General features: G+C 34.2%; 1 protein-coding gene across 3 annotated transcripts in view; it reads right to left on the bottom strand.

Moving 5' to 3' along the window:
- VPS13A (vacuolar protein sorting 13 homolog A) overlaps positions 1-16,658 on the bottom strand; it is a 233,046-nt gene that overhangs the window by 122,012 nt on the left and 94,376 nt on the right. For all 3 annotated transcript variants that reach the window (XM_017674002.3, XM_017674001.3, XM_017674000.3), the window contains exons 32-35: positions 6,647-6,814; positions 5,090-5,394; positions 2,845-2,992; positions 1,352-1,502 (exon numbers count right to left, since the gene is read on the bottom strand). In XM_017674002.3, coding sequence (XP_017529491.2) covers positions 1,352-1,502; positions 2,845-2,992; positions 5,090-5,394; positions 6,647-6,814 — 772 coding nt within the window. The remainder of the gene's footprint in view (positions 1-1,351; positions 1,503-2,844; positions 2,993-5,089; positions 5,395-6,646; positions 6,815-16,658) is intronic.

Here is a 16,658-nt window from a genome sequence, read left to right as displayed (position 1 = left end):
GGTGTCTTTATTCAATTTGCTTGAAACTTGGTTTTCCAAGATTCTTTATATTCAAGAGCTTTTTTTGATATTCACTTAGTTCTGGTGAGTTTTCTATTATTTCTTTCAAAGATTCTTCTCTTCCATTTTCTCAGCTCTTTCTACTAAAATACTTATTTTGGAATTGGACCTTTTGAACTGAAGTTTTGTCACTCTTAAGTTTTATCTCATTTTCCATCTCTGTGCTGCTTTTTCTCTATGTTACGGGAGATTACTTCAACTATATATTCCAACTCAGTACTTTCATTCTAACCCCATGCTTAGAGCACTTGTTCTGTTTCAAAATTTCAGCAATCATATTTTTGGCTTCCAAGAACTCTTTTCTTATCTTGGGAGGGTAGAGGGTAATGATGGTAAGATTCAGTTCTTACATTTTTTAAATCTTCTGATTATGAATTAGAGTTTGGTTTGTTTACATTTTCTTCTGTTCCCTCAATTATTTCTCTTTCATTCAAAAAATAATGTCTATCTTGGTTTCTTTTGTGCTTAGGTTCTTGTGATTTTCTTTATAGCTGACCATTTAACAATATAGGACTCAGTTATTCTAGTTATTAAGGATGGGGTTTCCTGTAATGTTATAAAAGTATGATTGTTTCTGTGATAGAATTCTCTCTGACTGAAAAAGCTGTGTTGTGTTTCAGGGCTTTGCAAGAGTGGGTTTTGAAGGCTAGTCAGTTTCACTTTGAGGTAGGTAGGTTTGGAGAGCTTCCAAAATGCCAAAATGAGGAGAACTTTATTCTTATGAAGCAAAATCATCCCAGGAGCCCTAATTGATCAAATTCTCTATATGTGCTGGTGATAAATTATGAACCCAATCAAATTCCACAAAGCACATTAAATCCAATATTGGATGCATCCTCTTTCTGAGTTATGGTTCCCTCTATTCTGTTCCATCCATCTATCTTCCACATATTTATTGAAATCCATTATTTTCTAATGATCACTCTTTTGATACATCCTTAATTTTGATACTTCTAATATTAATATAAAATATCCCACCTGATATACATGCTGCATTAGAAATAAGGGAGAAGAGGGTGTACAAGGATAAAAACTGAAAATAAGGTTCTATAGGTAGTTGGGGCAATGAATAAATACTAAGTAATTTTGTCACAAGATGAGAATTTTTGATTCAAAGAAAAAAAATTAACAGAATGACTAACAGACAATTTAGATACAGCTGAATGGGATTAGCTAGTTAGAAAATATTTATAAATTTATTTTACCCAAATCTACAACTAGAAAATGGAAGGAAGGATAAAAGAAGGGAGTAGGCATGGGAGAAGGAACTAATTTAAGGTTAACAACATACCTCCTGAGTGGTGTGAAGCATTAGTAACTCCACTAGTAACACTACACTGGTCTTTAATTCCTGAAGGTGAAGCACTGTCACTTTCTTCATACCATAAATTGCCATACAATGTTTTAAAAATAGTTGTTAGATCTTCTTGACTAAGAATGAACTGTTAAAAAAACAGTTTGCTTGTTTTAACATTACTACTTCATGTAGTTAAAAATTCTCATTAAGAAAAATAATCCCATTTCAATCCTCTATAAAACCAATTTGTTACTGATCAAATATTTCTACTAAATATTCAGTTGTCTAAATGTCCATGTACCTTGAAAACACAGAAGTAAATTAGATACCAATACCAAAAAAGCTATGTGTGATCAACTTTTTGTTCTGAATGCACCAATAACCTAGTAATTTTATTTCAATTTTTTGCAGTATGAAATTAGTTTTTATTTTTACTTCAATTAACATTTTTCCAAAACCAAAACTAAAGATAAACACTTGGAAATAAGAATGGAGGATTATTTTTTTCCTTCCCTGGGGAACCCAGTAAGGCAGATGGTTTAATATGGCTTATTTCTCTCCATAGGCCTAGTTTAGGGAAAAAAACCTCTCGCCAACTTTTCCTCAATTGCCAGTTGAACCTACCAGGGCTATGGCTGGCAGGGCAAACAAAATAAAACAACCCCAATTCCCCAGACCAACACAAATAAAAGATTCTAAAAGTTGGGAAAAACTGTTTAACATGTGACCAAATGTTCATATAAAATCCTTTCTAAGGAGATTTAGTTACAGATACACTACACCCATTTTCCAGACACAGTATATGTTGCTGTCACATCAGCAAAGCATGTGATATAGTTTTGACTTCCATCCAGTCAAGAGGGAAAAATACAAACTGGGTAGTTATGTTTGGAGCAATTATCAACCAACAGGAAGGTAAGTTATGCCTAAGGTACTGACCTATTTGCCATTTTCATCTTCAAACTCTCCATTTTTCTAGGGCCCTCACTAGGTTATTTCATATATCTCCTATGTTGATGACTTCCAAATTGTCATTTCTAGTCTAGACCTTTCCATTAAGTTCTGTATTAATATAATCAACTGGCTACTTACCATGTCTAATATTTGTTTCCTTCATAGAATTTACCACATTTTGTAAGTATTTTAATTATGAGCCTGTGTACTTTTTACTGCCAAATAATCATGCCTCTGAACATTAATGCACCAACTCCTGCATTTTAGACTAGTAAGTTCCATGAAGCCAGAGACAAGGTCATAGCTTCTTTGCCACTGTATCTCCAAATTTAGCACAAGGCCTAACACACACTAGGCACTCAATTATTTATTGAGTGAGTGAAGAAATGAAGAATATTCAATGAAGTTTAGGTTAATATCACTATTCAATTCTGACAATGACATTAATATATAACTTCTGTACCCAAATGTCTTATGTTCTCAAGCAATATTTTTTAAGTAACAAAACAAATCAATAAGGAACCAAAAGTTACCTCCATGGGCTTTAGCTGAGCATTTACATTAAAACAAGGAACTTCTTGGTACCACTCCCAGGATAAATTTCGCTCAACAATCACCTCAAGATTTAATGGCAGTAGTAGATCCAGTACTTCTTGGTATATACCATTAATAAATTGAGTCCTATAGGTAGAAATAAAATTGTTTTGAATTATTTCATATAAACTCAAATAGTGGAAAAAAATTTTATATACACATAGTAGAAATAAAAATTTTTTTGCATGAAAAGTTAAATCTATCAGGCTTTTCACATCAAACTGAGATGTTCCATCCCACTAGAAATGTAGATGACTTTCTCTGAGATGAAGTGTTCCATATTAGAGCGGTACTACCAATATACATTTCAATAAGTAGAACTAAAATGTATTATAAAACTAAAATAATTAAAATAATGAAGCAGAATAGAAAGCCCAGCAGCTGACCATGCATGCATGTCTTTGTATCCTCAATATTTATTATATACGACACAGCTACTGGACTTCTGGTTGCTTTTACGCATGTTGCACAGAAATTGACATCTTTGTAATGTTAGATATGGGAAAAATTTCTCCCTACATTTAGTCAATGTTTCTTTCTCGCCCTTGTATAAGTTTTACAAATTTTCTTTAGAAAGTATTATAAATATGTTTTAAATGTTTATATTTTCATTAACAGTTTTGCCAACAAAATGATTTCAAATACAGGCAGTCACAGATATGAGGTATTTGTTTGTGTTTATGTGCTTTCTATGAAGGTGTAACTAAATTTTCAAATACCAATTATTTTTAAAGTATTTTATGCAAAATTGGTTATATTCTGAAACAGTAATTCTATTTCTAGGAATTCCTCCAAAGGAAATGAGTTATACTAAAGAAATGAGTAGAAAATCATGTAAGTATTGATGAACAAAGATATGAGTCATTATTACAGTGTTGATATATAATGGCAAAAAAAATCAACTAAAGTTTCTAACAACAAGCAAATGGATTTTTAAAATCTACAGAATAAAATGAAGTATTTGAAAAAACTATGCATTCAAAATAACATGGAAAAATACTTAAAGTATATTGTTAAGGGAAAAAAGGAATTTACAACCCAAAAATACAAAATAATTCTTATTTTACTGAATTTAAATATATGTGCAGATACAATGACCTAGAAGAAACATACCAAATTATTAATAGTAGTTTTCTTTGGGTGGTTATATTGTCAACAATCTTTTATGTTCATCCTAATACTATTTGATGTATTTCTTCAATAAAATATAAATTCTTTTTTGGACATAAAAATAACAATATTTTTAGTGCTCTAGACGTATTTAGTGCACTCTTAAAAGCAACCTCTTGGTGGTATAGACACACACCTAATGTACACCTACTGTTTTCGTGAAATTAAAATGTGATTAAATATAGATATGTAAATATTATATTTTTCATAAATTCAGACTTTTATACAGTTTAAACTCCAAGTTGATGAACCACCTAAAGCTTAAAGTTATTACTCTACATGTACAGTCTATTACCAAAATAGAAGTATCTTACCTCAATATTTATTTCTCTGTAATTTCTGAAACCCCTGGAGTTGAACAAATCATTCTACATTTTCCATATCCTCCTAAATGTATCAGTCATTTCTTACCTTAACTGAAACTTAACTTTCCATGGATTTCTATTAAATAGAAGCTGATTTTTCTTCCAACACTCTACCTATCTCAAGGTTAAAAATACAAATCATTTTTCTTAATTTGCAATGATGCTCCTTAACTCACTTTTATTCCTTTATGAAGAATACCATCCAGTTTTACCACCACCTACTCTTGCTGTAATCTATCAACAACTCTACTCTGTGTGGGTGTGCACGCTTTAATTAGACTATCAGATCTACAGCATAAGGCTGATAGAGGAGTTAGGGTAATGCTGTATTTGCAAAGTGAATAAACATATTAGAAATTCTCTCATTTCCATAACCTTATAATTTATAAAGAAACACAAATACACATCCTCAGACAATAAATTTTACAACATTCCTAATGACGAGTCATTTTCAAATATGTTTTAGGTTTTTAAAGACTAGAAGACTATAACTGATCTTGCCAAAAAATACTTGGGGAAGACAGAATCATAAAATTAAGTATAGTTATTATAAAATTTTACTGTAAACATAAACTCAGAATAACAAAGCCTTTAATACAAAGTTAGAAAAGGACTGCATTCTACACATATGTACCTGTGAAAAGCTTACCTGTATAGTCTCATTTCACTCAGCTTTATCGTTATCAAATCAATAATGGGAGGGGGATTGCTCTGGCTCTCTGTTATCATATGGAATGTATTCGTCATTGTGATTAGACCAAAATCAGCAACAAAAACATTTTCAGACACTGGAGACTGTGGGATGACCACAACTGGGGCTTTGATGTTAACATCCAATGCCATTCTAGAACTCCTTTGTGCCAATTCTTTTACACCAGTAGCAGCCATTCCTGCTGCTTGAACTGTTGCCTCTGCCAAGGCTTGTTTGGCTGCTTGAAAATTATCTATAAAAGCCTATGAAGATAACAGAATGATATTCTTAAGGTCACCATTAAGGAATAAAATTATTAAATGTATTTTGGTATTTGTGATTTTACCTCCATAATAATAAGTTTTTTCTTGGTACGACCAAGCATTATTTATTATTCAGTCTGGTGGTCTATATTAAATCTTAATTTTCATCAATAAAAATTGAGAAACACAAAGATACAGGAACATAATAAAATAAAAATCTAGTCCCTAGAACAAAACAACATGTGAATATTCCAATAGTTAACTGATAACTATTTCCCATATCACCTCATTTTTCCCTAATGGCTAAACAGTCACATTTTTATGTCCCTACAACCTCAGTGGACTGAGAGCTTATTTATGTTTGTAAGATGAAAACATAAAAAAATATATTTGTCAAGAACTCTAAACTTTCCAACTTCAAAATTCTGGAAAAAATAGTTCAGTGACATAAAATATACCTAGAAATATACTTAATTTTCATATCTAGGGAAAAAAGTTTTTCAGATTTGAATTATAAAAACAAAAAGATTAGAAAAAATAAACTAGACAAGGAATATTTGTTTATTCCTATTTTTTATGTACAAACAATTTGTTTATGGCTACAGGAAAACTTGCATGGTAACCTCAATGAAAAATATCACAAAAATAGCAACAAGTTTTATTTAGAACCAACTGATCATTTAGTTTATTCACCAAAATTTAGAGCATTTTAAAAGAATTAAGTGAAGTCACAGAAACAGGTATGACACAGGAAAAACACAGGAAAAAAAAACTACGAAAGCAGGAACAGAACTCAAACACCTTGGGCAGTGTCATGTAGGGGTTAAATCTAAGCCCTGTAAAAAGCCCCAGACAGTCACAGAATTATAATGCAATAAAAAATAAAATTTTCTTAATGATTACCTAAGACCAAAATAACTTCAATTATATAAACAGTATATTAGAGTTGGAAGGCAGGTAAAACAGACTTAAACCATGATGTATAAGTATAAAATAATTCAATTAATATTTAAAACATATTACATATGAAATATAATGTACACATTTAATATGTTAACATATATATCAATTAACTAGAATTTTCCCATATGAAAATGATGCCATATAAATAATGTACTATACATTTCAGTCATGAAAAATAATACCCAGAAAATAATGAAAAATCAGGAAAAAACAAGCAAGGAGTTATTATTCTTCATCTATGTTTGACACAAATTCCAACTAGTAGGAAATAATTGGTTAACATACTTACCATTATAGAATATAGAAATTTTGTGACAAAAACTACTTCGATGCAACCAACAGTTAAATTAACTTGAATGTCAACCACATCCATATCTGTGTATGCAGAACCAGCAGTTGCATCCACATAAGATACAATTTTGAAGCTGAAAACTTCTTTCCCAGTGATATAAACAGCCTTAATGTGAGAAAATTCAACTGTCAAGTTCCAAATTTGAAATGGTATGTCTTCAGTACAAAAATAAAGCAAAAAATAACAACATACACACATATTTGGAAAAATCTTCCAAGTATTCAAGCCAAGTATAAACAGGGTAACAATTCTAACTCCTTTATTAGAACCTACACTGCAAGGTTTTTCAAATTGGTGGTGGTAGCTCCATTTGTAGGCCATGAAATCAATCTAACGGGTCTGGCCCCAATTTTTTTGTAATCAGGGCAAACATAAGTAAAATCATCAGAATTGTGAAAATTAATAAAAGAAACCTCACTGACAGAAGCACTGGGAAGCCTTAAGGGAAGCTTTCCTTCCTACCACTTTTCCTGAATCACAGGCCCTGACAGAAGAGATGGTCTTCAGACTATTTTAGATACTTTACAGACCAGCAGTAAGAAGGAAGGTTTCCATCTTCCTCCCGACTGCAAAAGCCCAGCCAATGAGAGACTGTCACAATTCAGCCAATGAGAAGCCATGACACGTAGGACTCCAAGTTTTATGCCAATGGGCTTTTGGCTTAGAGTGGTTCTCTCAACTTGGCCCCTTCCCCTATAAAACAGAGGTGCCCTCCTTTGTTCTTTGGACTTGCCTATGCTTTTGCTATAGCTTGAATGTCCCAGGTGGCAATTCTCTGCTGTTCCCAAGTAAACCCATTTTTTGCTGGTAAAATAACTATTTTATTAAGATTAAGAGAACATACATTTTCATTTACTGTTTATACTTCTGTACTTGCAGTTGCCATATAAAAGTATTTTTTGGTCACTGTCAAAAGTCTGAAAAAGACTGTACCTCCAAAACTTAGTGAAATCTACTTCTCTTGTTTTGAGGTAGGTGACTAGATTTTCCAGGCTCCTCAGAGGATTCTCTCATCACTATTCTCCTGTTCCTTATTAGTTTGTGAAGAGTCATCTAAACTGCCAAACAAGAATTACCTACTATTTAAAAATTAAGGTTCTGCAATACCAGGTAAAAATGATAGAGCAGGCGTGAAACATCAAAAATATTTTGGAAGATAGAGCACTAAATAACTTAGTTTACAACTTTCTTGACCCTCCTGAATCCTAGAAGCAAACCAGAGGGCTGAAGAGCCATTGGCAAGCAAACTCCAACATGGAACAAAAAATCCCCTCAGGAACCAAAGACAGGAAGGATCTCTGAAAGCTAAGTTACAAGATGAAAAGAATAGGAGTTCTGGTTCTGCCTAGGATATACAATGCCGGAGAGGGGCTCACTCCAAACTTTAACAATAAAAACCAGATAAACTACAAAATCGTAACTTTTCTTAAAACCATTAGAAATTGAGGTCACAAGCCAACCAACCAGCCAAAAATTGAAGGGAAAAAAGATACCTTCAAAAAAGACAGACCATAAGCATGAGCTCACCATGGTAAAGGGCAGGAAAAAGAGATGCCAGCCAGGTAAGAAGAACTCAGCTAAAATGGTAAAGACTGACTATGAACTAAGGTGAGATACAGAATCCATAAGAGCCACAGACACAAGAGGAGTTCATGCTCTGTTGCAAGTATTTCACTGGGAGCTCTCTGGCAGCTGGGAGCTCATATGAGAAAGAGTGGAAGACCAGAAAAATCTTTCCTTGGTACAGTGAGGAGAAGCCTACCCCTGCAGAAAAGGCTCAAGGTCCACCAGGATTATTCTCTTCTCAGAACAAAAGCTTTAAGAAACTCAGAGAAAGGCAGTACTTTTTCCCTCAGGACACAGGTTAAAATACTATAACTCAGGGGCAAAAATAAAACTCCTTTTACACCTCTGGGAAGAAACCTTACTGGGACCAGTCCATTATAGGCACTGTCTGCTGGGGCAGGGAAAAATGCTCTCTCCCTCCCACACAGGAGCTACCAAAGACATGAATCAGACACCACTGGAAAGAGAGATGGGACCTCATTTATGAGATCTTGAGAAACAGACCTTGTTAGTACTGAAGCTGGACGAAGACAACCGACAAGCCTACCCAGAACACCTCCTCTATTTCCACCATCAAGCTGGCAAGCACTGAGAAAAAGCAGCAGTGGACTCTAACATCAAAGAGAGAGCCAATAGCGTAGAAGGAGAACTTTCTGAGATACGGGCATAGAGGGAAGATCAGAAGCTGAACAAGGGAAGATCAGAAGCTGAACAGATAGCTGACTTCTAGCAACACCACCCCCTGCCTGACCGAATGTATAACTAATGGAATCTGAAGCCGTGGTGTGTTGTAGGCAGTAATACGGAGGAAAAAATAATCAAACTCAGATCAGCTCTTCACTAAAGTGACTCAAATCCCATGGTAATAGTCTAGCAAAAAAAGGAGCATACCCGCATCCTACAGTATGGGAGAATATATTCATAAATGACAGGTCTGATAAAGGGTTGGCATCCAAAATACATAAAGAGCTCATGCACCTCAACAAACAAAAAGCAAATAATCCAATTAAAAAATGGGCAGAGGAGCTGAACAGACAGTTCTCCAAAGAAGAAATTCAGATGGCCAACAGGCACATGAAAAGATGCTCCACATCACTAGTTATCAGAGAAATGCAAATCAAAACCACAATGAGATATCACTTCATTAGTACGGCAAATGATGGTGTACCATCCAAAAGACAAACAACAACAAATGTTGGCGAGGTTGTGGAGAAAGGGGAACCCTCCTACACTGCTGGTGGGAATGTAAATTAGTTCAACCATTGTGGAAAGCAATATGGAGGTTCCTCAAAATGCTCAAAATAGACATACCATTTGGCCCAGGAATTCCACCTCTAGGAATTTACCCTAAGAATGCAGCAGCCCAGTTTGAAAAAGACATATGTACCCCTCTGTTTATCACAGCACTATTTACAATAGCCAAGACATGGAAGCAACCTAAGTGTCCATCAGCAGATGAATGGATAAAGAAGATGTGGGACATATACACAATGGAATATGATTCAGCCATAAGAAGAAAAAAAATCCTACCATTTGCAACAACATGGATGGAGCTAGAGGGTATGATTATGCTCAGTGAAATAAGCCAAGCAGAGAAAGACAAATACCAAATGATTTCACTCATATGTGGAATATAAGAATAAAGAAAAACTGAAGGAACAAAACAGCAGCAGAATCACAGAACCCAAGAATGGACTAACAGTTACCAAAGGGAAAGGGACTGGGGGGAATGGGAGGGAAAAGAGGGATAAGGGCAGGGAAGAAGAAAGGGGGTACTATGATTAGTAGGTATAATGTGGGGGGTGGATGGGGAGGGCTGTGCAATACAGAGAAGACAAGTAGCGATTCTATAACATCTTACTATGCTGATGGACAGTGACTGTAATGGGGTTTGTTGGGGGGACTTGGTGAAGGGGGGACCTTAGTAAACACTATGTTCTTCATGTAATTGTAGATTAATGATAACAAAATTAAAAAAACATATATATACTAAGCAGGGACCAAATGTATAGAATATTAAATAAATATTACCTATTAAATCAGTAAGAAAAAAATAAACATGCCTTCCCCTAAAACTGATAAATTAAACCAGGGGTCACAAACTGTAATGAGTAGGATAGGTCAAAGTGTTTTCATACTTTTAAGTAGTTGAAAAGTATCAAAAGAGTAATATTCTGTGACCTATGCAATTATAAAATTGCACATAAAAATTTCAATAATAAAATTATTAGAAATTTACATTTATTATCCATAAATAAAATTTTACTGTAACACAGCCCAATCACCCATTTCTTTATTATCTATGGCTGCTTTCACACTACAACAGCAGAGTTGAATTGTCTCAATTAAAACTGCCTCACCCACAAACCTAAAACTTTTACACAATCTGGTATTTACAGTAAAAGTTTGCTGACACCTGAACTAAACTAATAGGTTTTTCACAGAATAGCAAGCCCATAAATGTATTAAAAGATCCTCAATTTCATTAGTGGTTAAAAAATACAAATTGAAACCCATATTATATACTCCAGATCTTTAAAAAATTTAATGTCTGACAATTTCACGCATTAGCATTAAAGTCAAACACCAAATCTCTCTGCCACTGCTACTGGGTGTACATATGCCATTAGAAATAGATTCCCTGGAAAGAACTGCCTGAAATATGTAAAAGACTATACTCAGAAGATAAGTACAAGATTAGTAAGAGCAACAATGTTTGTAGAAACAAAAAATTAGAAACAACCCAAATATCCATCAACAGAATAATGAACAAATAACCAATGGTATATTCACACAATGGAATTCTACAAAGTAATAGAAATGCATGAACTATATACACACATAAACATAGATAAATCTCAAAAATATAACACGGAATGAAAAAAGCAAGGCTGACAAAAATACACAAAATATGATGTTCTTTAAAGGAGTATGGGGGGAACTGAAATAATTTATTAAAGGATTCACACATGGTTGTTAAAATTTATTAAAAATGCCAGGTTAACACATACTGGTGACTTCTGAGGTATGTTCTATCAACTGCTTTGAAAGTTGGATATAAAGGTGCCTATTTTACTGTTGTTCTTTAAATTACATTACATGCTTTTGTGTATATGCTATTTCAAAATAAAACATATTTCTAAACACCACAAAACTGGGCAATATATTAAGGTTGGATATGTAAGCATTTAAAAAACTTCAATGACAGTTGAGGAAAATAGACAAGGATATTATATTTATGTATTTTGTATTATCTCCATTCTTGGTAACAAATGTGAAGAATAATAGAAATGAAACCACATATACGCAACAACTTCCAAAAAGACCCACATTGGCAGTTGGTTTAAGAACAACTAGAAAATCTGATTAGGCCTGTATCAAGTAAAGAAATGGAATAATCACTAAGGTCTTTCCCCTGGGAAAACATCCAAGGCTAAACAGCTTCACTGGTGAATTCCATCAAACACTTAAGGAAGACATAATACCAATCCTATATAAAATTTTCATAAAATAGAGGAGAAGAGAACATTCTCAAACTCAGTTATGAAGTCAGCATTATTATCCTGACATATGGAATTGCCACCCAGAATTAACAAGTATTAATAACCAGGTAATTTTTTCAAACATTCACTTTTAAAACACTTTTCTATGAAGAAGATAAAAGAAACTAACTTACAATCATACTATATTTTATAAGAATGTCACATCAGCTAGAATCCCTTTCAGCTTATGGGGCACATAAATAAGTTATATATATAATGTGTAACACATAACTAGGGTAAATGCAGGAAGATGCTCCACTACAGAGTTAATCTGAGGACTCTAGATATCCTTTACCCCAATGCCAGAAAACTAGCGGGTGCTAAACATACTATACCTAAAACCCATTCAGGGCAAAAGAGTGTGTTATGGCAAAATAATTAAGAAGACCTGATCTAGACCAAAATGCTATGTGTCTCTGTTTCCTTGACATGTAGAAAGTTAATGAACAAGGCACTTTAAGAATCATGTGTATTGGAATCAAATTCAGGGAATAAGGGAAGACAAATGGGGTGGAACTAGAGGCCAGAAGTGAGAATCTTTTCATTTTGCAGCCGTTTGTAAATGGTTTTTTACCTAATAGATGTATTAAAAATAAAATTACAGAGAAAAAAAAGTAAATGGATTGGGTTATGATATCATATATAATATGAAATAAGCTCCATTACTAACTGCTTGGCAGAACTTTGAATAAATGTATTTATTTATGTGAGCTTTATTTTTTAGATAGGGCAAATAAAATGAATAATCTGCTATTTAAATGCTGTAATACTATGATTTTTTAAAATAAAAGCCACAGAAGCAAATCAAACCATGGTTTCTGAAAAGTTTCTTATTCCTTATTCCTGTGGGCCATGCACCTCTGATGTTTTGGGGCTCTTGTTATCGTAGCACAATACAAGTTATAAGAAAATATAAGGAAGAGGTAGAGAAAGATGGCAGTGTGAGAAGTGAGGCAGAAACCTCCTCCCCAAATCACACATAACACCAAAGTAGAGCAAATACAACTAATCCTGAAAGAGCAACCCAAAAGATGACTGCAACAGACTGCTTACATCTGGAGAGAAGAAAAGACCTCACAGAAAAGGGTAAAGTAGCAAAGCCACAATCTGGCGGGACCCAATAGCATAATAAGTGAGTTAAGTTAGACTGATAGATAGTAAAGAAGCTTCCCTTGAATATTTGGTAACCATAAATCTAAAGCCTGCAGTGGCAATAAGTACATATCTATTGATAATCACCCTAAATGTAATGGACTGAATACACCAATCAAAAGACACAGAGCTACAGAATAGATTAAAAAACAAGACCCATCTATATGCTGCCTACGATACACTCACTTCAAACTCAAAGATATACACAGACTAAAAGCAAAGGGATGGAAAAAGATAGTTCATGCAAATATTAGGGAGAAAAAACCAGGAGTTGTGATATTTGTTTCAGACTAATTAGATTTCAAAATAAAGAAAGTAAGGAGACAGAGAAGGCCATAACATAATGATAAAGGGGTCAGTCCAACAACAGGATATAACCATTATAAATATTTATGCACCTAACACAGGAGCACCTACATATGTGAAACAAATACTAACAAAATTAAATGGGGAAATAGAACACAATGCATTCATTTCAGTAGACTTCAAAACATACCACTCACTCCAAAGGAGAGGTCAACCAAACAGAAAATAAGTAAGGAGACAGAGGCACTGAACGACACATTAGAACAGATGGACCTAACAGACATCTACAGCACATTACACCCAAAAGCAGCAGGATACACATTCTTCTCAAGTGCACATGGAACATTTTCAAGAATAGCTCATACACTAGGCCAAAAATAGAGCCTCAATAAATTCAGAAGGATTGAAATTCTGACAAACTGCTTCTCAGAACACAAAGTATGAAACTAGGAATAAATTAGGCAAAGAAAACAAAAGAGCCCACGAATACATGGATGATTAAGAACATGCTCCTAAATAATCAATGGATTAATGGCCAAATAAAAACAAGATCAAACAACATGTGGAGACAAATGAAAAAAACAAACTCGACACCCCAAAATCTGTGGGATGCAGCAAACGCTGTTGTAAGAGGGCTGTATATTGCAATACAGACTTGCATCAAGAAAGAACAACAATCCCAAATGAACAGTCTAAACTCACAATCAGCGAAACTAGAAAAAGAAAAACAAATGAGGCTCAAAGTCAGTAGGAGGAACACAATAAAGATCAGAGCAGAAATAAATACAGTTGAGAAAAATAAATAAATAAATAGAAAGTATCAATGAAACAAGGAGTTGGTTCTTAAAGAGAATAAACAAAATAGATGAACCCCAGCCATGCTTATCAAGAAAAAAAGAGAGTGTACACACATAAACAGAATCAGAAATGAGAAAGGAAAAATCACTACAGACAACACAGAAATACAAAGAATTATTAGAGAATACTATGGAAAATTATAAGCTAACAAATTGGATAACCTAAAATAAATGGACAACTTTCTAGAAAAATACAACTTTCCAAGACAGACCCACAAAGAAACAGAAAAATGTGAACAATTACCAGCAATAAAATTGAACTGTTAATAAAAAAATACTGAAGAACAAAATCCCTGGACCAAATGGCTTCACTGCTGAATTTTATCAAACATTTATAGAAGACCAAAAATCCATCCCCCTTAAAGTTTCCCAACAAGTAGAAGAGGAGAGAATACTTCCAAACTCATTCTATGAGACTAGCATCACACTAATACGAAAACCATGCAAAGATACCACAAAAAAAGAAAATTACAGACCAATATCCCTGATGAACATAGAAACAAAAATACTCAACAAAGTATTAGCAAACTTTATTCAAAAATACATCAAAAAGATCATCCGTCATGATCAAGTGGGATTTATTCCACGGATGAAAGATAGTACAATATCTCAAAATCCATCAACATCTAACACCACATCAACAAAAAGAACAAAAATGACATGATCATCTCAATAGATGCAGAAAAAGCATTTGACAAAATTCAACTTCCACTCATGATAAAAACTCTCAACAAAATGGGTATAGAGGACAAGTAGCTTAACATAACAAAGGCCATATATGACAAACCCACAGACAACATCATACTTAACAGCAAAAAACCGAAAGCTTCTCCTCTAAGATCAGATACAAGACAAGGATGTCCACTCTCCCCACTTTTATTTAACAGTACTGAAGGTCCTAGTGACGGCAATCAGAAAACACAAAGAAATAAAAGGCATCAGATTGGTAAGGAAGACGGTAAACTGTCACTGCTTGAAGATGACATGATGTTTTACATAAAACACCCTAAAGAGGGTTAACATCCAAAATATAGAAAGAACTCACGTCTCAACACCCAAAAAACAAGTGACACTATTAAAAAATGGGTGGAGGATATGAACAGACACTTCTTCAAAGAAGAAATTCAGATGGCCAACAGGCACATGAAAAGATGGTCCACATCACTAATCATCAAAGAAATGTAAATCAAAACCACAATGAGATATCACCTCACACCAGTTATGACGGCCAACATAGAAAGACTAGGAACAACAAATGCTGGCAAGGATGCGGAGAAAGGGGAACCCTCCTACACTGCTGGGGGGAATGTAAACTAGTTCAACCATTATGGAAAGCAAATATGGAGGTTTCTCAAAAAACTAAAAATTGAAATACCATTTGACCTGCAAATTCACCTCCTAGGAATTTACCCAAAGAAAACAACTTCTCAGATTCAAAAAGACATATGCATCCCTATGTTTATCACAGCATTATTTACAATAGACAAGATATGGAAGCAACCTAAGTGTCCATCAGTAGATGAATGCATAAAGAAGATGTGGTACACATACACAATGCAATACTATTCAGCCATAAGAAAGAAACAAATCCTACCATTTGCAACAACATGGATGGAGCTAGAGGGTATTATGCTCAGTGATATAAGTCAGGCAGAGAAAGACAAATACTAAATGATTTTCCTCATTTGTGGAGTATTACAATGAAGCAAAACTGAAGGAACAAAATAGCAGCAGACTGACAGATACCAAGAAGGAATAGTGGTTACTAAAGGGGAAGGGTGGGGGAGAGTGGTTGGGGAGGGAAGGAGAAGGGGATTGTGGCGTATCAAGACTGGTGTACATGGTATGTGTGGTGTCAGGGGAAGAGAGTGTAGCTTAGAGAAGTCAAATAGGGACTCTGTGGGATCTTACTACACCAATGGACACTGACTGGAATGGGGTATGGGGGAGGACTCGATAATAAGGGTGAATGTAAAAAACCCTAAAGAATTCACCCTAAAACTACTAAAACTAATAACTGAATTCAGCAAAGTTGCAGGATACAAAATTAATACACAGAAATCTACGGCATTCCTATATACTAACAAAGAGCTAAGAGAAAGAGAAATCAGAAAAGCAATTCCATTTACAATTGTATCAAAAAGAATAAAATACCTAGGAATAAACCTAACCAAGGAGGTGAAAGACCTATACTCTAAAAAATATAAGACACTCATGAGAGAAATTAAAGAAAAACCAAAAAATGGAACTCTATCCCAAGCTCACGGATAGGAAGAATTAATATTGTCAAAATGGCCATCCTGCCTAAAGCAATCTACAGATTCAGTACAGTGCCTATCAAAATACCAACAGGACTCTTCAATAAACGAGAACAAATAGCTCTAAACTTCATATGGAATGACAAAAGACTCCGAATAGCCAGAGCAATCCTGAGAAGGGAGAATAAAGTGGAGAGGATTACACTTTCCAACTTCAAGCTCTACTACAAAGCCACAGTAATCAAAACAATTTGGTACTGGCACAAGA

The sequence above is a fragment of the Manis javanica genome, chromosome 2 (assembly GCF_040802235.1).
Source record: "Manis javanica isolate MJ-LG chromosome 2, MJ_LKY, whole genome shotgun sequence".
NCBI lineage: Eukaryota > Metazoa > Chordata > Mammalia > Pholidota > Manidae > Manis > Manis javanica.
Note: the sequence above shows the minus strand (reverse complement) of the source record. Positions and strands in the feature narration are given on the sequence as shown.